The following is a 27,356-nucleotide window of genomic DNA, read 5'->3' as shown; positions in this document are numbered from 1 at the left end:
GTTACAGAACCGTAGTCTTCCATTTACATCCAATAAAGATAATACGAATGACAAAAAGAAGCCTTTGCTGCTGTCAATTACTACATACCCATCACAAAGTATATTATTCCAACTTCCTCATCATGCTAAGTCTTTTAAATCCTAGGACTTATTTAATTTATTTTTTTCCCTTTTGATAACAGATGTATTTTCTTTTATCTTGAGCAATTTGCATCAATAGTAGATCAGAAAGTCTTATAAATGCATAAAGCCTTTTAGAAACATTGAATATTTAGCCCTTGCTTTTATATGCCCGAGGCGTTAATTCACAAGGAAGGTTACAGGTGAATTTCAGGAGTGCTGCTGCTTTATCTGGCTGACGGAAAGCAGGGAAAGATTATGCTCTAAATTTAGCGCGCAGTGTTAAAAGAAAAATGAACTGAATTTCGGTGTTTAAGCTATCGTTCATTTAGCAAAAAGGGGCACGGGAAAATGAAGGAAGAGAGGGAAGTCCACGGCTGGGTTTGCCAGGCTGTTCCGAAGGGCCAGCTTGTGGCATTAGGATGCACAGTTTTGTTCTTATTCTTGCTAAGGTGCTAAGTCTTTCTGGGCTGTACCACATCCCGATATAGGTCTCATATGGTCGAATGCTCCTCTATTAAAAGAATGATCTTTGCACGTTAGGTTGCCTAGATAGGAAATCAGATGTCAGAGAGAAGCTACGTGCCAGGGTGGGGAGGAGCTGTACCAAGAAGCATTCATTCTGAAACACTGCTGGCCACACAGATTCATAAGCTTAGTGAAAATCAGACCATTATCTTCCCAGGACATACAGAGCTGGACAGTTTCCAAACAATATGAGCCCACTTGGGGTCATCTGGAAACACTAGGGAGGAGTGTAGATAGTCAAAGCCAATTTCCTATATATCATTTCCCCTGCTTCTCCTTATGGAAAAACAAACCCTCCCTCCAAGCTAGAAACTGTTGACCTGGGCTAGTGATCAAGGTACAGATGGACGGCAGTCATGTGGAAAGAGATACACAGGCTGGGTGTTGGTCAACTCCTGTGGGCCTCTCATGAACTTCAATTTTTGCAAGGGCGGCCTAATTTCCATTCCCCCAACTGTTTGAAGCCAGACTGCTTTCTTCCAGAAACAAGGGAACGTCTTTAGTAGCCTCCTCTGTACAAAACATCTTCTTAGTCAAGAAGGATCACTTAGGTTTATTCTGCTGTAGTTGTTATTCCCCCAGGCCCTACGGAACCCACAGTTCTGTTACAGTGCCTGAACTTCTATTGCTAACAAGTTTTGCTATGTTCTATTACATTGTTTTGCATTGTAATTTTGAGATCTTTTGGTCTCCATGTTATTATTTTTCCCGAAAAAATTATGGAGCTGCCCAGAGAGCTATTGTGTTGCTCTCTTATCTTTGTTAGGAACGATATGCACTTCAAAATAAATTTCAACAATAAGGAATAATAAATAACACCTCTTTGCAATGATTGGTACGGACACAGATTAGAAACCTGCAGAGATGGTTGTGAGTGCTCTACTTAGGGTGAGTTTCCTGTTTTCTATGAATGGCCTGTTCTTCTTAAATTGTATGGGTAGGCAGAAATCAGTCTGGATGGCAAACTCAGAAATGGCTTTCTACATTGAATAGTTACCAGTGCTTTCTGATATGCACAGCTATCAGTGGTGACCACTCTGTGTTTTCAGTAACCAAAGTAGTATGGGTGATGTAATAAATACCTTACATATGAACAGTTGGTGTGATTTATGTGTATTCCCTCTCATCATTTGGGATCTTTGTGCTCCTGCTCATAAGGTCCAGGGTGTCCCCCATGACCCACCAGTAGCCAGGGGGGATCTGGGAATTCTACTTCACCTTATGGAATTTGTTGTCCATGGCTGATTTATCTCCTAACATTTGGTCAAGAGCTTCCTATTGAGAAAGGCATTTATTGCTTTAAATGATCATTGGCAGTGATTTATAACTGGCTAAGGCTAAAACCAACACTGTCCTCAGAGTAACCACCACTGAATAAAATGGGACTTCCTTCTGAGTAGACCTGTTTAGCATGGTTCACAAATGGAGCCATTCTGAGCCGGTCTACCCAAAATCCCACTCAGGTCTACTCAGTGGGGGCTCAGTCAAAAAAAAAAAAAAGTTCTTAGAATTGTTCTCTTAGATTGTTTTATGGATTCACACTGGTTATTAACTGTGGGCATTTGCTCAACTGACCCAATTGGTCTATTGGTATGCTTTGAAAAAAACCACACCAAAATTATCTGTTAGCTGGAGTTCTGGATATTAAATCTGTTGGGTATGAATACTTTACTATGGTCAAGGACCAAAATTTGCTACTGAAGCACAACATACAACTTATTACATATAACTTCAGAAATACATGTACTTATATCATAAATATCATATAACCAGTCAATAACTGACAGGTATATAAAAGATCTGATATTTGGAAGCAACAATCTAGAATTGTTTCACTGACCACCAACTGTAGACAACAAAGCAGGCCATCCCAGCATGCAAAGCATAACATACTTGCGTTACCTCTATGTAAAATACTGTTCAATGGCCCGAATTCCAGAATGACCTCCCGTCCTTCTCAGGGAACGTGTCTGAGATAAAGGGGAGTTTTGTTTGCATCAGGTGCAAGTAATGAGAATGAGAAAATAGCATTTTGGAGCTGGGTGTAAATTGACTTCCATGTAAGCATTCTGCCACAACGGAGCTGGCATTTGAGCCGATACATTTGCTGTTGTGGGAAAGCAGCTGAGCAAAAGCGGATATTGTTTTTCTCAGTTTCCACTGCAGAAAAGCAAAAACTCCGCTGGCATTGCCAGATGTAAGCAACAGCAGCAAGCAAGAGAAACTGGCTCCAGTTATAAACGTCTGTTGAATGCCAGTTGTGGGATCAGCCATTAGACAAACGGTTTTAACAAGATTTGGATCTCCGGGCTCATGTTAGGCTGAATTTCCCAACCCCATAGGCCAGGCTGTAACCCCACATTATTGGACAGCAAGAAGATATCAGACTACTAGAGTGCAAATACAGTGGGCAATGTATCGGCACACCTTTGGATTCCTCCATGTTAATATTTAGAAACCACCACCTCAAGATTTGGTAAGCAGAACTGCAAAGTCCAGTTTGGGAAACTGGAATTTGATGAGTGGAGACTATGGAGGGAAGGATTTGAGGAGGGAGCATAGTCAACAGACCATAGTACCATAAAATCCACCCTCTAAGAAGTCGGTGTGGTGTAGCGGTTGAGAGCTGGCGGATTCTAATCTGGAGAATCGGGTATGATTCCCCACTCCTCCATCTGAGTGGCAGAGGCTTATCTGGTGAACCAGATGTGTTTCCATACTCCTACATTCCTGCTGGGTGACCTTGGGTAGTCAACAGTTCTTCGGAACTCTCTCAGCCCCACCTACCTCACAAGGCATCTGTTGTGAGGAAAAGAAAGGAAAGGAGCTTGTAAGCCACCTTGTGTCTCCTTAAAGAAGAGAAAGGTAGGTATACATCCAAACTTTTCTTCTTCTTCTAAAGAACACTATAATTTTATCATGGTAAAGATGCACGGATGTACAGATTTCATGTTGAAGTATAGTATAAAAATTACAAATCATTAATGACCCTGACTTGAAAGATTAGGGTAATAAGGACTCCTGGATTCCTCTTCTTCTGCTACGGGATGTTGGGAGGGGGGGGGGGACACCCTGTGCAGACTGGAAAACTAATCTGAATTCGCAAGTTACCTTTAAATCAAATGATATGGTCAACAGCTAAGTTGCTATTCGAGCTCCTGCGTTACAGTCGTAAATTGTTCCAGCAACCCTACCAGACTACTGATGAATAGAGGCAACATGCTATTTTACAGAATGGCAAACCTTCCTTTTTTTACGGCTGGGTATTATTTTGCTCACGGAAGTGATAATTAAGACTAGTTTTCGTGATGCTACTTCAGCTCTCTGCAAAAGGCAACCTTTCGTGCCGCACTTCCTTTCTCCGAAATGTGCAATTCTCTTTCAAAAAGATTGTGTCCTCTTTCATCCCCCCACTTTCACATTTCCAAACAGGGGAATAAAGGGGTTGAAAAAGGAAGGAAAAGGGAGGGAACAGAGAATTACTTAACTAGAGAAAGGAGTTATTGTTTTCAACACAATGTACAGTTCAGTTTTTCTGCAGTACGTGGTTCTTACTGAAATGCGCTCGAAGCCCCTCTGGAGCGTTCCAGCCCAAAGCTCTTTCCTTTGAAGGAAGGCGTTTTCTTAGGAACAAAGGGTGGATTCTCACAATGTGCAAGATTATCACACTTCTGTGCAGTTGGATCCTACCCTGTGCCCGCCAGCATCTGGAACAGGAAACCACGCAGGACAGCCACCCTTGACTCATGACCAGAACCACAGAGCATGTATGAGAACGAATCCCATAAACTAAACATCCCATATAGATGGCAATCTCAGGAACATTTTCCTGGGAATAAGACCCACAGAATATCACTTCCATGTAGGCCTGTTCAGAATTGCTCCTGCAGTTTTGCACTTACAAATATTAAAGGTGCTGCATGGGATCAGATTCACAAGGAAGGAGGAACCAGACAGTACCAATGGTATGAGCACTGCCCAAAACTCAGTTTTGGATTGCAGCTTACACCCTCTTAAATAGTTGTTCTGGCTTAGCATCAAGCTGCTAAGATTCAAAAAAACTGTAGTGTGTGTGTGTGTGGGGGGGGTAATTTCTCTAGCCCAGTGGTTCTCAACCTTCCTAATGCAGCGACCCTTTAATACAGTTCCTCATGTTGTGGTGACCCCCAACCCTAACATTTATCCATTTTACAGATGGAGAATACTGATGCAGAGAGTCTTAGGCGACCCCTGTGAAGGGGTCGTTCGAGAACCACTGCTCTAGCCAAACACACACACACATACACACACACCTGTGCCCTATTTTACCACAATATCCAAAAAACAAATTTCACAGTAGGATATTAATATCATTGTTTGAGAAACAAAAAACAAAAACAGACTGCTACTTTCTTAATCCACAAACTACTTAACTTAGCATATTTGTACTTATAACTGGCTCCATTTCTATGTGCGACCGTGGATTCATTAAGAAGAGAAGAAGAGTTTGGATTTATATCCCCCCTTTCTCTCCTGTAGGAGACTCAAAGGGGCTTACACTGCTGAAGATGCAAACCTGGTTGGGCTGGGTTTTTTCAGTGATTTAAGATCCCAGCTCAATGTCTAGGGGTTTTTTTTAAGGGTAGGAGGAATCTCAGGTGGGGAAGAACTCAAGCTGAGATAATGGGGAACTGCTGGCAGTCAAAATGGGGCAATATATTCAGTTATGTGGGCCAATGGTGTGGCTCAGTGGGTTGTATCCAACCAGCAGTGGTGCTGGTTAAAAATAATGGAGGAGTCACCATTGGCTATTAAAAATGCTTTGTTGGAGCTCATAGGACCTACATGGACATAAACTACTGTGAGCTGAGGCCTGTCGTAAGGACAGGGATTGGCCAAGACTGAGCAAAAAAGCTGACTGGAACCAGCACAGTACACATAGCACTTAATAGAACAACCACCAAAAGGAAAACCTTACAACGACAAATCATGAAACGATGTGATCGCGTGAACTCCCAAAACACTACTAAACAAGATCAAACAAGATCATGATGCTGGTCCATCTCTGGGTTCAGCATTTAATTTATTCAAAGACCTTCTTATCTGAGCTGGTCCAGAATTCGTTACAGAAACTAACATATATAGTTCTAGCAAGAGATGCAAGTAGCAAAGTATTTAAAAAAAACAACTAAAAATAACCCCTATATAAAGAAAACGACAATCCAGGGCAAGACATTTCAAAAAGGTCAATTAAAGTGCCTTTAAGAAGGTCTGGACTGCTGATGCAGTATTGGAAGGATTCCAACGTACTGTCTGGGTCCATCTCAACATGCTTACCCAAACCAAATTGAATATCAGTTTCTCAAATCCAATCCTTGGCTTCACCAATTTAGAGTCACAACAGCCAGCATCTTTGATGGCTAACTTTAAAAGCAGCTAAGATTTTATTTGAGGGCATAGATTTTCCTGGCTGTAAAGTTAACTAGACAAACTGGCAAGACACCTGGGGCACTGACTGAGAAGCAACAACACGTGTCAAGGTGTTATAAGATGCATTCATGTTTGTATGCATGGAGTTTTTTTTCTTTGTTTGGTAAATAAGAAGGTGACAATATGCATAGATACACCAGTTGCCACTAGTTTTCCTGACCACAGACTTAGGAAAGCCCCAAAGAAGTTGCCAATACTCAGTACCATCCCCAAAAGCCCTGATATGCATATATGCTGCCCAAGTGGTAGAGGAGCATAGCTCTAAAAGTAGGGCCAGAGGTGGGATCCAGCAGGTTCTCCACGCAGTTTCGAAAGTGGAGTTACCTAATTATTTATTATTGTGCGAGAGAGGGTTACTAATTGGGTCCGGCTTTTTCCATCTCTCCACGCCCTCGCCTCCCTGAGAGGCATACTGCCTTTGAACGTGAAGGTTCCATGTATCAATTGTGACTAATAATGTAACTCCCTGAACTGGGTTAATCCCTTTCAGGTACTGCAATTCACTGATTCTCAGCCTTTCATACCTTTTATCTCACCAGTCTCTATCAAAGAACCTGTGTGTTTCACCATTGCTGTGTTCAGATTTGTGAGTTGGGGCATTTTCTATAATGTGATGATGATTTAGAAATGACCTGGTGCAAAAAATTTTTGGGGGTCGTGGTGGGGTGGCTGCCCATGGGGGTGGCATCCAACTCAGGTTTTGCCCAGGGCTCAGATTTGCCAAGGTACGCCTCTGCCCCCTTTGCTGAGGGGGGGCTGGCGAGGGAACCTGTTACTAAAATTTTGGGATCCCACCACTGAGTAGGGCACTCTAATTGGGAGAGATCCACCGTGCCCAGCATTCTGCTTCCGGCAGTAGCCAACCAGATGCCTTTAAGGAGCTTCAAAAGAAAACGAAAATTGTTCTCTCATCTCATACCGGCCGAGCTTCTGAAATTCAGAGGCATGCTCTCTAGAAACATGTAGATACCATTTTGCTGTTATGGCTGTTGACAGACCATCCTATTGCTCTTTTCTCTAAGCCCTACCCCAAGCAATCAAAACGAAAGGCCACAGTTGCAGTGGGGAGGAAGAGTTCTAGGGCTGAACAGGGCACAACTTTGACCTGCTGAGCCCTGCCAATTTTCAGCTTTGTCAGATTTGGCAGGCACACTCCATGTGATTCTCCCCTGCTGAGGTTCCTCTCTATCCAAAACCTCTACCCTCCCCAAGCTTTATCACTAATCCCCAGGAATTTTCCAACCATATGCCAACCCGAGGCCTGCCCCAATTGACATAAAAACAAAGCGGGTACCACATCTTTATGGGATCTTTCCCAGATCCCTACTGCCCACTGGAGGGGACCCAGTACTAACGCATCAGGCTTTGCACCAAGAGAGTCAGAAGATCTTGGCAACCTACAATTGCTGATTCACAACGGTATTCCACATATTAGAAAAGTCAAGACACCTGCCTCTTCCTGCAACACCTGATGGATCCACACTACCAGTTGTTGATGTTGTTGGAATAAGCGACTTCTGCATGCCTAGACACGGGGGGGGGGGGGGGGGCGCTGCATATATCACTCTAACTGTGATGTTGCCTCTCGTTTACCCTCCTTGTCTGGACCAGGAGACCGCCCACTAACTTCCTTTCTTCCCCATGCTGGTTTCACTTCTGTTCTAGCCTTTGACCCGAGCGCATGGTCAATGGCAGCCTGCCACAGTGGGGCTTTCCCACTGTAGCATCCTCTCACCTGCACACATGTGATGGCGTGTTAGTTGTGCCCACTTGTCGTAGGGAAAGTATTCTCTTTAGACTAGGGTTTCTTTCTATCTACCTTTTTCCTGGAACAAAGCTGTGAACTGGAGATGCTAGAATAAATGTAAGTTTTACCTTTTACATTTATCTCTTGGGTTTCTATAAGTTTCTATAAACTGCACTCACACACACTACTGGGCAGATCCATGACTCTAAACTAAACTAAATCTAACAGACGTGACTGCCCAACGGATGAGGATATGACAAGCGAAGGATCCTTCTGAATGACACAGCCTCCTGATCCCTAGTAGAGAACCTCCAGGATTCAATCTACCACAGAACATCTGGGACACACCAGATGTGCTCTGCACCAGCCGCAGAAGATGTGCAAACTTTCTGCATAGATGGCGTGTGCTCCAGTCTCCAGGATGTCGTTGTGGAGCTGACAAAAAGCCACATCCAAAAGGAATGCCCTCTTCTTATAAGGGCGAAATTTGCGGATTACTAAATGGCCCCTTCCGCACATGCAGAATAATACACTTTCAATCCACTTTTGCCAGTGTTTGCAAGTGGATTTTGCTATTCCACACAGCTACAAAGTGCATTGAAAGTGCATTGAAAGTGCATTATTCTGCTTGTGCGGAAGGGACCGATGTGTCCACAAAACAGATCAAGCGGATAATTAATCCAGCCGGGAGGCTGTAAAACTTTTCTTTCTCTGCCCTATTTTATAGATCACGGCCTGGCAACATTGCCTGCATAATGTTTTTAGTTAGTGTACTTTCATTTTATTGAATCTAAGTAATATTGCTGTAAATTTCGTTGCATGTGCACAATGACAATAAAAATGCTTATGCTTCATGTTTTTTTTTTAGGAACTGGTTTTAAGATATATTGTATCAATGCTTTTTAAACATCTGTATGTGAGACGTGCAAGCCATATGATAAATAAACAAATAATGTGAGGCCTGAAGAATCATCTCTGACCCCTCATGGTAGTTTCTCCTGACCCACGCTGACAATCGTGCCATAGTTATTCTTTTACAAAATAGCCACAAGATACGCTTTAAAAATACTCTGGGACCCCTGTTTGTTTGGTGGCTGCAGTGTAAGCTGGAATGTCTCCAGAAGTGGACCTTGGCCTACTCTTCAACTGATCTCTTATCCCTGCTAAGATCTGAAATTCCTTGAGGGAGACGCTGACCTTTCGGGTGGGTGACTCAGTACTTAAAACCTCTCCAAGCCGGCAAATTTAGAGTAAACCATTATAGTTGCATTGCAAATTAAATCCAACTCGTTATGTGCATTCCAGAAAATTACTCAGGGTACATGCCATGCTCGGGTTTTTTTCTACATTTGGACCACCTTGCCAGTTTTTACTTTTCACTTGCCACCCAGTTTAGGGATGGATGTATCTTGTCACAAATGAAAGGTTTGCCCAGAAAGTCAGACCCTCCTTTTTAAGACTGATTTTCCTATCAATGCAAGCATTAGCTTCCATTAATGTCACTGGGAATTCCATACACATACCGATGGAGAAATAAACTTAAAAAAAACCCTTACTATTCCCACTTAAGCCATGCACTGAAGGCAACCCTGCTATCTAAGAGCTTGTTGGAAGAAGAAGAAGAAGAAGAAGAAGAAGAAGAAGAAGAAGAAGAAGAAGAAGAAGAAGAAGAAGAAGAAGAAGAAGAAGAAGAAGAAGAAGAAGAAGAAGAAGAAGAAGATGGAGAAGAAGGAGGAGGAGAAGGAGGAGGAGGAGGAGGAGAAGGAGGAGAAGACTCCTTTCCCTTCCTCCCCCACAACAAACACCCTGTGAGGTGGGTGGGGGTGAGACCCAAAGAACTGTGACTAGCCCAAGGTCACCCAGCTGGCATGTATTGGAGTGCACAGGCTAACCTGAATTCCCCAGATAAGCCTCCAAAGCTTAGACGGCAGAGCGGGGAATCAAACTGGCTCTCCAGATTAGTGTGTACTTGCTCGCAATCACCATACCACACTGGCTCTCAGGCAGAGAGACTAGCTGGATAAGCAGTGGAAACGCGCTGGAAAAGGCACCAATTGCATTTTTTTAATAGGAAATTATTTTTGGCATATTGCACTGAGAGGTGAAGCTCTGCAGCCCTGCAGACTTGATAACATTCTCTTTCCGTGTGCAGGATATTTTCCAAACAGCAAAAGTGTCTGGATCATTCAGAAAAAAAAGATAATACACGGCTGAGCCACAATGTTGTCCAGGCTAAAGCGATGCGCGCAGGAAGTCCCACAGTGTTCTTTCGAATCACGCTGAAGGTGGCATCGATTTCTTTGGCGAAAAGGGAGAAAGCCATGCAGAGCATCCCACCCCTTGGCTCGCATTGTTTGCAGGGAGCGCAGCAGGAAAATTGGGGGAGGATGATAAGCCATTAACAAAAAGGGAAAGAGTCAGTTTTTCAGACAACGGTAGACACCTGCAGATTCTTATGCTAAATGCAAGGAAAGAAATATGCTTGAAAAGTGTGCCTCTATTTATGCTTCATCAACCTATTGAGCTATAAAAGCAAAAGGTGTGGGGAAGGAGGTGGGGAAAGGAGGACAGAGAATGCTGTGAAGAAGCACTTGCAAGCAGTGCTGTGCAAAGAACAGGTGTTTTTGCTCTCCTGCTTCTGTTGTTTTTACTAGAGAATCCAACCCTCCGTTCAGTTTGGCCTTTCAAACGGACCAGGAAGAGGGGACAAAGTGCATCTCAAGCAAGGCTGGGACAGGGACTTCTGAAAAAATAAAGATACGTTCAGGCCTGAAAATAAGCTCTCTTCCAATATCTCCCCTGAAGGATGCTGCAGTGAGAACATAGCAATCCGCTGGTGATCCCTGGCCCCAATTTGGTGGGACGCTCTGCCCAAAGAGACCAGGGCCCTGAGGGCCCAGTGTTTGGGACTCTTTAGTTTGGAGAGGAGACATCTGAGGGGGGATATGATTGAAGTCTATAAAATTATGCATGGGACAGAAAATGTCGACAGAGAGATATGGTTCCCCCTTTCTCACAATACTAGAACCAGGGGGCATTCATTGAAAATGCTGGGGGGAAGAATTAGGACTAATAAAAGGAAACACTTCTTCACACAACGTGTGATTGGTGTTTGGAATATGCTGCTGCAGGAGGTGGTGATGGCCACTAACCTGGATAGCTTTAAAAAGGCCTTGGACAGATTTATGGAGGAGAAGTCGATCTATGGCTACCAATCTTGATCCTCCTTGATCTGAGATTGCAAATGCCTTAGCAGACCAGGTGCTCGGGAGCAGTAGCAGCAGCAGCAGGCCATTGCTTTCACATCCTGCACAAAGGCACCTGGTGGGCCACTGCGAGTAGCAGAGTGCTGGACTAGATGGACTCTGGTCTGATCCAGCAGGCTAGTTCTTATGTTCTTATGAGGGACCTGATGCAGTTCCACAGGGCCCGCAAGACAGACCTGTTCCACCAGGTGTACAGTTGAGACAGCTTCGGCTCTTTACCGTCGTAAAGGACTCCCCTCTCCCCTACTATGTATGGTCAGGGTGGTATGAAGTGATGAACTGGAAGCATATCTATGATTAGAAGTTTTAACCACCATCGAGAATTTTTTTAAAAATTAACGTGATTTTATGGTCTTCTGTATGCTGAAAGCCACCCTGAGCCCATGAGAGGAAGGGCAGTCTACGAGCAGAATACAATAAAATAAAAATAAATTAAATTAAATACAATTGAATAAACTTCCAAACATGGACGTTTCGGGTCGACTTCTAAGGTTGTCGTCCCACTCGTATGTGCAAGAGAAGTCACGCAGGCTGTGTGGCTGGAATCCAATCCACGTTTGGAAGAAGTCACGCTGCAAAATCTAAAACAGAGTTCCAGTCTTCCAAACCAGCTTGCTTTAATGGCCACCAAAGTGTGTCCAATTGCTTGGGGTTGTCCTGCAAGTAACTCGGCCAGTCTTACTTCTCACTAAATATGCACTGGGATCCAAAGCTCATGTCCTGGGCACTGCCTCACAGCATCCGGATCAGAGCCACTGAGCTCGATCCGATCAGATTTTCCACTGCTGAACAAATTGAGGAGGCGTTCCCTTTTCGTCACCAATCAGGTTGTCCAAGGGACCGTGGGACCCGTGAGGATACAAGTCAGGCAGGACCGGGTTGGCCGTAAGGAGAATGATTAGGTAAGACTGAGCGAGAAAACTGGCTAGATCCAATCCAACATCTTTATCATTTATACAGAGAGGTCAATATAGATCAATACCTCCACCCCCCTCCAACCACATATCCGGCTTTAGACAGACGGAAAGGAAAAAGGAGGCTTCGTGAAAACACGCCACAGATGTAGTCATCTGCCTTTGCTTAGTAATTCAGCCCTGTAACCTGAGACAGCACTTCCGGACAACACTGTTGTCGGTACCAAATTGTATCAGTTACTGATTCTAATTGCATTAATGGACCTTCCTCTCCTTCGCGGCGCTTTTGCGCAGGAATCGCTCGGCTTGCCCTTTGCAATTTCCCTGGCCCCTCAAATGTCGCCCTCTTTCATCTGCCTGAAACAAATGCTCCCTTCAATCAAAGAGGCACACAAAGGCCTCTGCAAACCAACAGCTCCTTTCTGGGAATCCGCCTGCCATCGCCTTTAGTCTCCTCCGCTTTAATCAATTGGTTTGGGAGCTGAGATTAACACACACCTAGACAAGGGCATACACAAAATCAATCCCCTTTGCCTCGTGAGCAGGAAAGCGGGTGGCTTAAGAGTTCGGAGGATACGCAGAAACCGTGACAGAGAAATCAGTCAATGCTCAAATGGCATTCCTCGAGGTTTCATGAAGTTCACCAGCTATTTATATAACTCTCCACCCGCTAGGCTTGGTTTTATGCAAAACGCGGGGGGGGGGGGAGCTGGAAGAAATGTCACTGGGAATCTTGTTCACCAAGTACAGAACTGACGGCTGATACAGTCTGCAAGAGGTTCTTTCAACAATACTTCCGTAGGCCTGCCCCCCTCACAGAAATGCCTCTATCCACAAATCCCTGCATATATAGGGAAGAGTTGTGTGCGGTTTTAATAATTGGGCCTCTAAACACTACAATAGCAACATTCTTACTCTACCAAGGAGGCTGGGTGTCAAAATCTACCCCCCTCCCCGACAGTTTTTTTTGTTAAACAACCCCTGAGATAGCAGTTGTAAATTCTGCAGCATTAAGCTACCAAGCCGTGTTTCCTCCTGCAATAATTTTTTCTACAGACAGGTCCTTCTCTGAGTCAATAATTCTTTTGCTGATGGTCTCATAAACTAAAGAGAGAATGAGGTTTAACGTACAAATATGCAGCTCTCCCCAGTTTTCTGCACATAGGTCCCGTGCTTTTGGCAGACCAGACCCTAACATCCTTAACGTTACTTCTATTTTCCAGCAAAATATTTTGCAGAAGACATATGTAGCATCCTTTTTGATACAATAACACACCGTAAGTGTCTTCCTCCCGCAACTCTCGCCACAAGGAAGCGAGAGTCTAATCTACTCTATTTCTACGCTAACAACACCTTTAAGGGGGGAAGAGTCCAGAAACATCTTATCAATCCAGTGACTGCTTTATGTTCTATCACAACTATTTGTGTGTGGGGGGGAGGGGGGTTAATCCCATCCTGATTATTAAGTGGTAATTGGTACAAACTTGAAACTTCGGGGGTAAATTGTAACTAGAAAATTCGGGCAGTGAACCTGCAGTCAATTGTAACATTGCAACGTTCTCCCTTGGAATCAGCTAATCGAGTTTATCAGGAAACCATATAGATCAATTCACAAAGCATATGTACGTCAAAGATGAGATCCATCTAAACACACACAATTCTTCTTTTCAATATCAGATTCCTCACCCAAACAGCTTTTGTTCCACGACAATGACAATCCACACATGCAAATCGCATCCACTAAAATATATTTTTTTCCTACTGTGCAATGCAACTGCCTGGCATACAAGAAAGGTCCGGCCAGGCCAAACGAACAGAGGCCAAAACACAGCAGTGGCTTTTGAGTCTGTTATGCAACTTTCAGGACGTGAGAGAATGAACATTTATTGGTGTGTTTGTTTTTGTCAAGCAAGTCCTAAATTCTGCATTCCTGGCCCAGCGTTGCATTTGCATTCATCAGCACACATTGCCCTGTAATGGAATTCCACGCAAGATGCTATGCAGCTTGAGATAACACAATATTTACCCTCGCTTTGCTCTGACAGCACCAACTGTTAAATGGTTCGCTTTGCATACAACCTCCCAGCAAGGTGGAAAAAAAAACAGAGAAAAAAAATAATCTTTGCTCAGAAAAGAAACAGATTGTCTTCGAAGTCCAGAGGCCAGACCTAGAGGCACGCAAAAAGTGTGCTATTTCCCACTACGGTGTGATTAGCTGGGGGGAGGAGGGGCGGGTTTCACTTTGTATCAGAGCAAAGTTCGGATTCTGTTCTTGGCTCCAGATTAATTGCGTGGCTTGGATGTTCACAGGCAACAGCCGACCGACTGTAGCTGCTAAACTTAGAGCGATCTCGCTCTGGGGAACCAGCGCCAAAAGAGATAGGGCTGTCTACTTGCAGAGTGAAATACACGGGGCACGAGGATAGAAAACCCTGTCTAAATTAATTCATCTCTGTTTGACCTCCTTTCCAACAATGCTGGAGAACAGTATGTAGACACGTAGGTGTAATTTCACATCTGCCCTGTTAGAATCAGGGCTCTTGACACTGCTATTTAGTGGTAGTAGCTTTTTTGGGGTGGGGATGGGAGGGGGGTAAAATCACTCAAAAGCAAAATACAGCAAAACACCCTGGACTTTTGTTAAGCACATTTTAACTATAAGCAATTTAGCCATAAACTCTTCCCCAGCACACAATGTTAAAGGACCTCACAACGTTCCCGAGCCAAAGCACCTGGTTCGGACTGGTTGCCTACCCCTGGCGGCTGTAGAAACTCTTCCTTTCTCAGATCAAGTACCAAATCCTTGCAAAGGAAAGAAACCCATGATTGGTTTGAATCGAGCATCTCTGATGGGCCCTCTATGATCTGGCAAAGATGCAGGGAGATGGTGGGAAGAGCAGAAAATGGGACTCCCTTTTTCCGCTACCTTCTGGATCCCTTTTCCTTCTGGCTATCTGGGCAAAGGTCTGGTTGAGGGGAAGGCCAGGGAGTATGTCAGCGCAGTAGAGAAGGCTTTCCCCGACACTTGCACCTATGGGCTCTGGCAATGTTCCTAGCTTCCTGTGAAGGAGGTCACCCTTCCACGTTTGGTGGGACCAGGCCTGGGCAGGAATCGGGCACCTGTATAAGTTTCACAGAAGTGTTGTAACTAGCGGGCTCTCCGTTCCCCAGTAAAGAAATGCAGCTGTGGCAGAAGCTGCACCAAGCAGATTTTTCCCTCTGCAAAGCTAGGATACCTAACCCCAGGCCCTGAGAAATTCTCCCGCAGTTTGATGGTAGGCTGCCTACAATGGGAAGGAAAGGGGAGAATGGGTCAGATCTCCCCTACTTCTCCCTACAAAGGGAAGGCTGCATTATTGCTAAAGGTCACCCCCTGATGTCTGCCAGCGATGCTAGGGTTGGGGCAAACAGGGAGTTTAGTAGATATGGTGGAGGCCTGCGGAGGTATCCGAGCTGAGCAATAGTCCCTATTTGCAGGGCCAGCTCTTCTAAGGAACTATCCATATCAAAGCATCCAAGCAGCAGGTCCCAAGACCCCATGTGATCATTCACAGCGGATCTTGGAGCACAAACTCTCTCCAGTCACGAGGGCCTGCTGCAAGCAAGCACAGTGCCGCTGCAAGCAATTCCCGGGGGTCACTTGTTAGCTTGTAAGCCCAATTGTGTTTCTGCACACTTAGCTCCATCTTTAGCCTTCCCCTTTGCACGGGTGCCTGCAGCTGTGTGGACATGCAAGCATGATCAATCCTGGCACTGTGGCCAAGTATGGCCCAGGTTGCAGAGATGGTCCTGGTGACCAAAAGTGGCAGGGAAATTGGAGGGGGGAGTATAACAGCCCCACTTCATTGTTGGTGAGCTCTTCCTCCCCAAGAATGTGCCTATGTGGGGGACTCTTTGCCACATCTCTCTTTGTGGGCCCACTTCTAACGGTGAACTGCTCCTCCTCTGCCCCCTCTCACCATCCTGACCCGCTTAGGACCGGGATGCTTCAAGAGCAGAACCCCAGACACATTTTCTGGACCAACCACTACACCCGGTCCAATTTGTCTCGTCTCCTTCCCCGACTGCAGTTTCCCCGCACAGAATGTGTTGTGATGGCGTACACCTGTTTTGACAACACGCTTCCTGAGCCAGGGGAGAGGTGTGAGATCGCAAGTTGTGCATGTTTGTGCACGCAGGAGTGCAGAGATCTTGCCAAATTGTGGGAATGGCAGAAGGCGGGTTGTGTGGTGGGGGGAACGGCCTGTAAATCTTCTGCCTGTGTGCGGATGCGATTACACTAGGGCAGGGGTAGGGAACCTGCGGCTCTCCAGATGTTCAGGAACTACAATTCCCATCAGCCTCTGTCAGCATGGCCAATTGGCCATGCTGGTGGCTTATTAATTGAGACCTGGTATCGGCTGGGATTACATAGAGATTTGAGCAGAATCACAAAGGATGCAACCTTAAGAATGCTTTTGGAAGATCCACTAAACCTCACAAGGCTTACTTCTGAGTAGACCCAGAAAGGTCTGCACTGCAAATAGGTCCGCCCACATCTATTCAGTAGTGGGGTTAGTTCAGCAGGAGTTATTCCCAGGAAAAAATGATGCTAGAATTGCACACCCCAGCATCTCAGGGTGCTTGCAGAGTAAGGGGGCGAGGGAGGGAGAAGGGGGTTGCTTATTTACCAGGGGTACAGGCCGATGCCTCTGTGCAAGACCCCTAAGCTGAGATGGATGGTTTCTTCTTGACATGCTTAAACCAGTCATAAGCAAGACAGCTCACAAGTTCCCTACAACCCTAGTTAGACCAAGTAAACTTATTTAGGATGGGCAGGGGTGGGGGGTGGGGGTAGGGAGACTGAGAGCTCACTGCTCATGTGCTTCTGACAACTATGGCTGTGTGCAAAACCCACCTCCTCCAGGGGTCATCTTATTTTTTTTTAAGTCAGACTCCCAGCCTGGATTTTTCCCTGTCCATCTACCAATTCCTGCAGAGAAAATCCTATTCTCCACTTGCCCTTAAGAGAGGCTAATACCACAAATAAGATCCCCCCCACCCCAAATAACAAACAACGCATAAACTCAGCCTGCCGCTTTTATCGAAACCCACCAGTGGAAGCTCAAACTCAATAGGATGCTCATAACTCCTTCTTAAAGCAAGGTCTGGTGTCTGGCTGGGAGATCTCTGGGCCTACCTAGCAGGGTTCTCGCTTCCCTTCTCGACACAGAGAGAGAGAGGTCTTGCGGAAGGGAGTGCGGGGGGCGTGGCTGGGATGGAGGGGGCGGCCTGTCTGCAGGAGAGGAGCTGTAAGGCCTGGCTGTAAGGTCTCTGGACTGGCTGGGGATGCCTGTCTGCTTGGCCCACCTAGCAGGGTTCCTTGCTTCCCCTCCCAACCCACACAGAGGGATCTTACAGAGGAGAGTGAGGGAGAGTATCTGGGAATGAGGGGGGGGGCTGTCTGTGGAGGAGAGTCTGGACAGTGCTGGGCCAGGTGTTTAGCTCTATCTAGATAGAAGATCTTTGGACTGGCAGGGCTTGCCTATTGCCCTGGCCTACCTAGCAGGGCTTCTCGCTTCCCCTCCCAACACAGAGAGATCTTGCAGAGGGGAGCCTGGATGACGTGTCTGGACAGTACTGGGCTAGCCATTTGGCTCTGTCTAGCTAGGAGGTCTCTGGGCTGGCAGGGCTTGACCATCATCTTGGCCTACCTAGCAGGGTTCCTCGCTTCCCTTCCCACAGACACACAGATGGAGGGATCTTGCAGAGGGAGTGGGGGGGCTGCCTGCGGGGGAGGAGTCTAGACAGTGCCGGGCCAGGCGTCTGGCTCCCTCCCTTCCCTGCTCGTCCCCCTCCCCCTCGTCTCCCCCCCCCCCCCGCACCGCCGCCGCCGGCCCAGGGCCCTTACCTGCTTGCTGTACTTGCTGCCGGCCTGACAGCTGTACTCGGAGCAGTGGTCCGAGCCGATGGAGATGTTGTCGCCCGCGCCCACGAAGGTGTTGGCCGGGGGCAGGTCCTGCACGGCCTGGTGCTTTTTGCCGGCGGTGGGCGACTGCGGGTGGAGCTGGACGGTGGGCAGGGGCGAGCTGGACTTGTAGTGCCGGGCCAGGTCCGGGCTGCCGGGCCCGCCGTTGACGGAGCGGTAGCGGCTGAGGGCCGGGCTGTCGGCGGAGAGCTTCTCGTGCACGCCGTCGTAGCGGGCGCCGTCGGCCTTGGCCGCCTCGACGGTGACGATGCTGCTGTAGAGGGGCTGCTTGCCGCCGCCCTTCTTGGCCTTGCGGTCCTTCTTGGGCTTCTTGGCTTTGTCGTGGGCCGGCGGCGCGAAGAAGTCCTCGCGGTCCTTCTTGCCGGCCTCGTAGCCGCCGCGCTGGCCCTTGGCGCGGCAGTAGCGGGCCAGTACCACCACCAGGATGAGCAGCACCACGGCCACCACGCCGGCCACCACGCCCACCACGATGCTCAGCCGCTGCTTGCCCAGCTCGTAGCCCGGGTCGCCGGCGATGTCGCGGGCCAGCGGCGTGTGCAGGCTGCGGGCCACCTGGCCCTCCACCAGGCTGGCGTTGGCCAGGCTCTCGTTGACGAAGACGTGCAGCAGGGCCGTGGCCGACTGCGGGGGCTGGCCGCCGTCGTCGACGCGGACCACCAGCCGGTGCAAGCCGCGGTGCTTGGGCGCCAGCTTGCCCACCAGCGACACCACGCCGCTGGCGCCGTCGATCTCGAACAGCCGGTAGGGGTTGCCGCCCACGATGCTGTAGCTCAGCTCCGCGTTGGCGCCGGCGTCGGAGTCGCGGGCCTGCACGGCGGCCACCACGGTGCGCGCGTGGCTCGACGGCGGCAGCACGGTGTAGGAGCCGTTGGCCGGCGCGGCCACGGCGGGCGCGTTGTCGTTCTCGTCCATCACGAAGAGGGACACGGTGGCCGTGGCCGAGCGGGCGGGCTCGCCGCCGTCCACCGCCTTGACCTTGAAGGTGTAGCTGGTCTGCAGCTCCCGGTCGAAGGAGACGGCGGAGAAGATGGTGCCCGTGTCGTTCTCGATGGAGAAGATGCCCGGCGGCGCCTCGCCCGGCTGGATGGAGAGCCGCAGCTCGGCGTTGCGGCCCTTGTCGGCGTCCATGACGGTCACCATGCCCACGGGGCTGTTGGGCTGCAGGTTCTCCTTGACGTAGAAGGTGAAGAGGTCCTGCATGAAGCGCGGCTCGTTGTCGTTGCGGTCGGCCACGCGCACCAGCACCGTCGTGGAGCCCTGCAGCGACGGCACCCCCTTGTCGCGGGCCGTCACCTGGAACTCGTAGGCGTCGCGCTGCTCGCGGTCCAGCGCCGCCTGCACCCGCACCTCCCCGGAGTCGGCGTCGATGGTGAAGAGGCCGGCGGGCGCCTGGGCCGGGGACGCCTCCAAGGAGTAGGCCAACTCCGCGTTCTTGCCGCTGTCGGCGTCGGTGGCTAGCACGGTGGCCAGCCGCTCGCCCGGGGCGTTGTTCTCCGGGAAAGAGACCTCCAAGGCGGCCTGGCTGAACACGGGCGGGTTGTCGTTGGTGTCGGCCACGCGCACCAGCAGCGAGTTGTTGCTCGACAGGCTGGGGCTGCCGGAGTCCACGGCCACGATGACCACGTTGTAGTCGCGCACCGCCTCGTAGTCCAGGGGGGCCGAGGTGTGCAGGAAGTACTTGCGCTTGTTCTGGGGCTCCCCCTCGCCCTCGCTGGCCGGCTTGAGCTGGAAGGGCACGTCCCCCACCACGGTGCAGGTCACCACGCCGTTCTCGCCCTGGTCGCGGTCCGAGACTTGCACCAGGGCGATGGGGGTGTCCACCAGCACGTCCTCGGCCACGCTGGCCACGCCGTCGCGCAAGGGGATGCGCCCGATCTTGCGGATGTCGATGGTGGGCACGTTGTCGTTCTCGTCGCGGATGTTGAGCACCACCGTGGCCTTGTCGGTCTTGGGCGGCTGCCCGCGGTCCCGGGCCATGACGGTGAAGCGCAGCTGGTTGACCTCCTCGCGGTCGATGCGGTGCAGCACGCTCAGCCAGCCGGACGCCTCGTCCAGGCGCAGCAGGCGGCGCACCGACTCCGTGGCCGCCCCGAAGACGTACTCGATCTGCCCGTTCACCCCCACGTCCGAGTCGGCGGCCCGCAGCTGCAGGATCGGCGTGCCGGGGCTGCTGTTCTCGGCCAGGTCCGCCTCGTAAACGGCCTTCTCGAAGCGGGGGTTGTTGTCGTTCACGTCGGTGATCAGTACGCGCAGGATGGCCTGCGAGGAGCGCGCCGGGTCGCCGCCGTCCCGCACCCGCAGGCTCAGCTCGTAGGAGTCGCGCTGCTCGCGGTCCAGCGCCCCTTTGACGATCAGCTGCGGCTGCTTCTCCCCGTCGGGGGTGTCGGCCACCTGCAGCTCGAAGACGCTGCTGCGGGCGGCGCCGTCGGTGTCCTGCCGCCTCTTGCTACCCCCGGGGTAGAGGGCGCCGTCCGAGGCGGCGGAGGTGGCCCCCGAGCTGGCGGCCCCTCCGCCCCGTCTGTCGCCGCCGCCAGGTTCCTGCAGCAGCTCGTAGCGCTCGATGCCGTTGCGGCCAAAGTCCCGGTCGGTGGCGGTGGGCAGCAGGTAGAGCGTGCCCACGGGCCGGTTCTCCTCGACGGTGAGGGTCAGCACGGGCGAGGGGAAGGTGGGCGTGTTGTCGTTGATGTCCAGGATGATGACCCGGCCCTCGAAGAGGTCCACCCAGCTCTGCGAGGGCCCGATGACCGACACCTCGAAGTCCAGGAAGCACTCGTTCTCGTCGAAGATCATCTGGCACTGCGGCAGCTTCTCGCGGTCGATGCGCCGCTCCGTGGTGCTCAGCTCGCCCGTCATGTTGTCGATCTTCAGGTAGTCCGAGCCGGACTCCAGGCTGAACGTCACGTCGCCCGAGCCGGTCACGATGCCCAGGTCCGAGGCCACGTTGCCGATGCGGATGTCGGCCGGCCCTTCCTCGGCCAGCCGGTAGCGGAGCAGTTGCTTGGCCGCCGCCAGGCTGAGCCGGAGCGGCGGAGGCAGCAGCAGCAGCAAGCCGCAGCAGCAACACCAGCCCTTCAGCGATCCCACCAGCGTCCGCATCTTCCACATCTCCGCCTCGGACACCCCGGCACAAAAAAGGCACCCCCCCACACACACACACCGCCCCTCACCCGCACAGCGCAGCTCCGGCTGCCCCCCCTGGCCGAGAAAACGCCCCCTCCCCTTTGGCAAGCCCTCGGAGGGAGGGGGGATTCAATCCCCCCCCAAAAAAGCTGGTCGTCGAGGGGTGAAGAAACCCAATTATAAAAATCCTTCGGCTCCGGCCAAAACTTCGCCTCTCATCCTGATCTGACGCGTTGGGTGGAAGGGGGGGGGCAGAGACAAAAGGAAGGCAGCGACCCCCCCAAAAAAACAAATCACACCCCGCCACCGCCGGCTGTCCTCTTCCTCTCTCGCTTCCTGCAGCTGCTCTGCACTCACAGTTCACGGGGCAAGTGTAGCTGCCTTTTTTTTTCCCGTGGGTTTAAAGATGCGTCTCGGCCAGCTCGGATGGAGGGGGGGGGGCGTCTTCGCTTCCTCCTCCCCCGTCTCCTCCCCCTTTTCTGCTCGGGCGAGGGGACGGTAATCACTTTGCCGGGGTTGCCAGAGAGAGGAAGGCGCCGCGGCGATGTGGGGGGACCGCCGTCTCTTCCAGCGCCCCCCTCCCTCCTCGCTTCCCTGCAGGTCCCCCCTTAGTCCAGCCTGGCAGGGCGACTGGCGCGGCTCGTCTTCTTCCTCCCCCGGCAGGCAGCGTGGAATTGGCTGGTCTCCGGCTCTGGCGCTCCGCATACAGCAGGCACACACGCGGAGGGGAAGGGGAGGGGGGTGGGTGTCAACCGCTTCATTCAAAGAGCTATCCGGGAGGGAGGGAGAAATCCAAATCCTTTCCTCGATAGAAGAGGGGGGGGGAGCACCCCAGTAGCCCAGCTCCGCCGTGGCAGTGTCAACAGATTGAGGGGGGGGGGGGGGCTTGGCGGGTAGAGAGCTTCCCAGGTCGTTTTCAGCCAGAGATCTCCCAGGCACGGCAGGAGAGGGAGTCCAAATCCATCCCGAGAGCCGGTCTCCCTCGATGTGCGGCGCCTTCTCCGGGGGATGGTTCGTCTTTAAAAAAAAAGGGAGGGAGGAGGAATATAATTCAAACGCGCGCAACTCTGCGCAAGGTCACAAAGCAGCCCGCAAATGTGGTACGGTGTGGGTCCGGGCTGTCAGGAGGCTGCAGGGGGGTAGGTAGGGAAAAAAATAAAAACACCTCGGCGAGACGAAACCGGTCCTCCTTCTCGGCGGAACGGCAGGCCCACCGTTCCCGAGTTTGCTTTCGCCGCCGCAGTTGGGGTGTGTGCGGGTCTGCCTTACCTGCGTTTGCGCGGCAGGCAGGCAGGCGAGCGAGGAGGCAGAAACCAGACTGCGGTCCCCTCTCCCTCTGTTGCTTCCGAGGCGTCCCAATGCAGGTAAAAAGAAACGGCAGCTGCGAACTTCACTCTTTATTTTTTCCCCCTCTGGGTGGGGGGTCGTTAAGTTCAAGCGTGAGCCCCCCCCCCTCAAAGTCCAGCTGCGCCCCCCAAATTCTTGCACCCGCAGGGTTGGGGGAAACGGTGTCACCGGCTCCTCTTCCCACGTGAATTAGCAGGGCTGGATCGCATCTGTATCTCCGGCCTGGGGAGGGGGCAAGGAGGGGTAGGGGGATGCAGCTGTCCAGTTGATGCGATGGATCCCCCCCTCCAAAAAAAAAGACTCAAGGCAGAGCGTGGGTCGCCAATGGGAGATGCTCCGAGTCCGCCAGGGGCGAATGGCAGCGCGGCTCCCGCCGAGGTCTGTTTGCAAACGCCGCCGCCGCTGCCTGGAGTGCGGCTGGTTGGTGCAGAAAGCTCGCTGGCTGGCTGCGCTCCCGCTCTCTCGCCGCCCAGCCCGGCGGAGAAAAGGCAGCGCCGCCCGGCCAAGGGCCCGGGGCAAAGCAGGGCAGAGCGCGCGGGGGCGGCGGGAGGGGGCCGAGCCTCAAGTTTTGCCCCAAGTGCTTGGAGGAGCGCGGCGGCTGCCTTCCTTCCTGCGCCCTCCCCTCCCTCCTGCCGCCGAGGCTGCCGCTTCTGCAGACACTGAGCCAGGCGAGAGCGAGCGAGCCGGGGGGAGGAGTTGGCCGCCGCCGCCCGGAGTAGCCCAGCCTCGCTTCGCCTCTCCGCCGCTGGCCGGGAGCGCAGCCGGGGCCAGAGCGCCCCCACCCCACCCCCGGCCGTCCCGAACGCCCCGACCCGGAGACTAGCGGGGCGTCCCCGCTCTCAGGTTCCCGCCGGAGAGATTTTCACTCTTGGCCACCACTGCTGGGGGGGGGGGGGGGAGTTTTGATCCACGTGGATCCCTTTTGCAAGCCCTCCCCCCCATGGACTCTTGGAACGGGGAGGGGGTATCGTTATGAGGCGCAGCCCCAAACCCGCTGTGGGTAAGGGGCTACAGTTGGGGCGGAGGACCGGAGGAAAGGGGGGGGCGACGTGGTGTATCTCGCTTGTGACATGATCCGGAGAAGTCCGCAAGGCGCGGGAGAAGCCCCGGCTGGCGATGCCGGTCGGAAAGGCCCCCCCCCCCCTCCGCTGCTGCGGGGATTCCACCGCCGCAATTGTCTCCTTCTGCTGACTTTGGGGCAGCTCCGCCCCAATCCCCCGCCCCCCCCGCAGCCCCTTCCGGACCCAACGTGGTCAATCGGGGGGGGGGGAGCGCCGGGTTGGCGAGACAAGGGGGGGCACCGGCTCTCGCCCCCTTCCGAGGCGAAGGGAGCTCCCGCCTCCTCCTCTTTCCCCCTCCCCTTTCCCACCTGATTGGCCGGCCGCCCAAAGCCCCGCCCCCACCGGAGCCCCCGGCTTCGGGGATCTTGCAGCATCAGCGAGAAAAACGCGCGGCTTGGCGCAGGCTCAGAGAGCACCGCCGCAGTCCCGCTGTATGTGCAGGGCGGGGGAGGGGGCTCAGGGGAAGAGTTCCGGCGGGTTAAGTGGGATTAATTTCGAATCCTCGACTTCGTCTCCTCCGCGCGCGCCCCGAGAGGGAGGAAAAAAAGTCCCTCCCGGTTTGCACGTCGTGTTCCCCCCTCTCCCCGATCAGCGCTGTGCAGCGGGAGGCGGGGACGCCGCTTAGCCCCTGCCTGGGTCCCAGGTGGCTGCCCTCCCGGGTCTGCCGGACAGCAGCGACTGCATTGCATCGTTCCCTGGCTTGTGTTGTGGCGTTCCGGGGTTTGGGACGCCTCCCTCCAAGTTAGGAAGCCCTGGAAACTTGGAGGCCTGCAAGCCCGGGTTGATGTGCAATCATCAGATTGCAATTTGCACTGATTTTCCAATGGTTTGCACGAGATCCGGTTTACTTGACGCGCGCGGGGGGGGGGGGAGGAGGCTGCTTAAAGAAACGGCTCCCTCTCGGTGCTTTGCAATGGTGTGCGTGTGGGTTTTTTGTTTTTGCAAAGCCGGGGACTCCTCCTCCCCGCCTTTCTCTTTGCAGCCTCTCTCCGGTTGGCGTCTTCCTGCACATTTCACGCACGAGCTCCTTCAACGCCGTCCCTTTTTGCCAATCTTTTTGTGCATTCTCATGGAGGTGGGGGGGGAGAGAGTGAAACCTTCCACCCCGGTTCTCCCAGCACCCCCATCTTGCAGAACCTTTCCAGGAACAATCAGGCACCCCCCCCCCCCGCCTTCTTCCCTGGTGCCTTCCCCACACTCTTTGCAATGCATACAACAACAATAACCTCCCCTCCCCAGCTTTCGCCTCCCTCTTGCGCTGGGGGCTTCAGCGGGCCCCTCCCCGGCCTCTCCGCTCCGCAGTGTCTGCCCGTTTCGGAGCGCAGCAGCGTCCTTCACGCCGGATTGGCTCCTCTTTCGGCAAAGGGGGGAGGGAGGGGACGCGGCCGCCCCTCTCCCTCCTCCCCCCCCCCCATGGAGGCCGGCGGGTCGGGAGGCCGGCGGGGGAAATGGGCTCGGCACGGGCTGCAAGGGAGATAGGCAGCAGCGGCGCGTGCCCAGGCGGCGGGTGCGGGGGGGGGGGAGCAAAAAAGGGCCGAGGGATTCAATCACCCCCCTCCCCGATCTCCTTGCGCCGTCATCTTCCGGACCCACCGCGCGTGGATCTTCTCTTCCCTGCTAAGGAAATCTCCCAAGGAAAAGATTGTGCAGATCGAGGAGGGTGTGTGTGTGTGCGTGCGCAAAATAGATTCTGGGCTTATTGGAGGCAAACACGGGCAAACGGGTTACGGATCCCAATCTGGTATATGGCTTCTCCATTCGCCCCCTCCCCGGAGCCTATTCTGCAGGAACCCCAGATTTTCGAAAATCGATGCTCCGTCCCTATTTGTCATCGTCAGAGCAAACGGGGAGTGTTGTTGTTTTCTGTAGCGGAGGGTGCCTGTCGCCCCCCTGCCTTCGCCTCATTGCGGCTCTGGAGAACAGCCCCGCGCGGGAAGCTCCGCAGTCTTGCAGTGGCTGTCTTGGACCCAAGGGATCGATTGCGGGATTCTTTGATGTGAAGGGACTCCTGTTCCGGATGGCGGTGGGATCTAGTGTCCGTTTTAAACAAGCGACGCTTGGGGCTGCGTTGAAGTCAGCGGGCTTGGGAGCTGAGGAACTTCTTATAGGATCGCGCCAGACGTGCCCTGTGAGTTCTGCGGCTTGAGCTCATAGTCAGTTTAAAAAACACACACACACACACACAACCCTCACATTTCTGCCATTTAGTTTGACCCTTAAAGTCTCAAATTTGGGAAGGGGGGAAAAATGGTCACAAACACACAACTGCTTGCAAGGGGTTTCCAAGGATGTGTCTGTTCTGTTTGAGACGTTTAAGTGCCAGGTGGGGGCTGCCGGAATCAAGGGGCCGTGTGGACTTGTGATAAGGAAGAAGCTAAATACAGTTAAATCGTGATAGTCAAGTGTTTGTGCGTTGGGAAGGGGGGGGGGGACCGCAAACGCGTTAAGCATTTTGATGAGCGTGGGGGAGAAAAACCTGACTCGACAGCTCCACCAAGGGACCGGCAGGGCGAAATGACAGCAGCCAAGAGCTCTGTGTCTGATGACCTTTTTATCACTTCACAGCATCCTGCTGGGCTGCTGCTTTTGCTGCAGCTTTATCTCTGCAACCTCTGTCCTTCTGAGTCCTCCCGGCTACCCCGTCTCTTGCCAAAGCTTCCCAGTTTTCAGTTGCAGAAAAGTCCATAGCCCCTCTGTTTCCTCCCTCCCCTCCTCAAGGTTTGCACACACAAGGAAACCAGCACACCTCGGTTATAACCAACAAGCCTTCCCTCCACATTTGGGAGAGTTTCAATCCCCAGTACACCTTTTAAAACAACCAAGAGCTGTTTTGCTGTGGTTTGTTAAAGTCCTGCTGAATTGTTTAAAATGGGAAGGCGATATTAATCCAGGAAACCTGTAAACCGCAGAGGTCTTTTTTAACAAATAATACATTTTGTATTTCATTATAATAAAATCAAACATCATAACCATTATGAAACCTGCATGTATCTGCTGTTCATCCAGTTTTCCAACATCATTACATTCTAGTTCAAATTTTTAAACATCTAATAATCAGTACCATTAATATAATTAATGTAAAGCTCATCTATATTGCCATTAATGTATTTCGTTGCCCAGATCATGGTTTATAAAATTAGTCATGTTATTGTTCACTGATTGATATAATCCAAGAAAATTTTCCATCTTTTCTCGTACTCTGAAGAAAGTCTGTTCTGCACGAAAGATGTCAGTTTTGCCTCTGTTGAATATTCGGTGACCATACCAAGACATTTGGGTCATGTTTAGCATTCCACCTTGGTGGAAATACAATTCTTGCTGCTGTTACCATGAACTTCAAAGGGCGCAAAGGGTGCACATACCATGAACTATGGGCGCAAAGGGTGCACATTTTCCTCCTTACAACTGAACAAGTATCTGGCTAGGGATGTGAGAATCAGACAAAATGGGACAACCCCTTTGAGGGAGGATTAAAGTCATTGCCCTTTGCTGTTCAGAAATTAATGTCTGCCACACAATGGAAAATATTGCCATTTTCTTCCTTACAACTTTGCTAATGTACTTTGAACTGCAGCCTCATTCTCAGAAATCAAGCAAACGCTTTTCCCTAAAGTGTGCCACAAAAATATTTCTCTCATTTTTTTGGCTTGTCAGACTCAAGTCAAAACTCAGCATCAGGACCAGAAAGAGAACTGGAGCAACCCAGTTTAGAAGTCAGACATCTTGTCTAAAATTAGCTCCAAATTTCACTCTTCTACTGTACATAAAACACACACCAATTAAAAAAAAATATAATACTAATGTAGCTTTCTTCAT

General features: G+C 51.4%; 1 protein-coding gene across 5 annotated transcripts in view; it reads right to left on the bottom strand.

The window, feature by feature from the left end:
- The window catches only part of PCDH7 (protocadherin 7), a 521,397-nt gene extending 498,257 nt beyond the window's left edge, over positions 1-23,140 (bottom strand). For 3 of the 5 annotated variants that reach the window (XM_048509225.1, XM_048509226.1, XM_048509227.1), the window contains exon 1: positions 17,935-23,137. In XM_048509225.1, the coding sequence (XP_048365182.1) occupies positions 17,935-21,117 (3,183 nt within the window). In that variant the 5' untranslated portion in view covers positions 21,118-23,137. Of the gene's footprint in view, positions 1-17,934 lie in introns of all 5 variants that reach the window. The other 2 variants (XM_048509230.1, XM_048509229.1) reach the window with 2 other exon arrangements.
- Between the last annotated feature and the right edge of the window lie 4,216 nt (positions 23,141-27,356).

The sequence above is a fragment of the Sphaerodactylus townsendi genome, linkage group LG10 (genome assembly GCF_021028975.2).
Source record: "Sphaerodactylus townsendi isolate TG3544 linkage group LG10, MPM_Stown_v2.3, whole genome shotgun sequence".
Lineage (NCBI taxonomy): Eukaryota > Metazoa > Chordata > Lepidosauria > Squamata > Sphaerodactylidae > Sphaerodactylus > Sphaerodactylus townsendi.
This window is presented reverse-complemented; position numbering and strand designations above follow the sequence as displayed.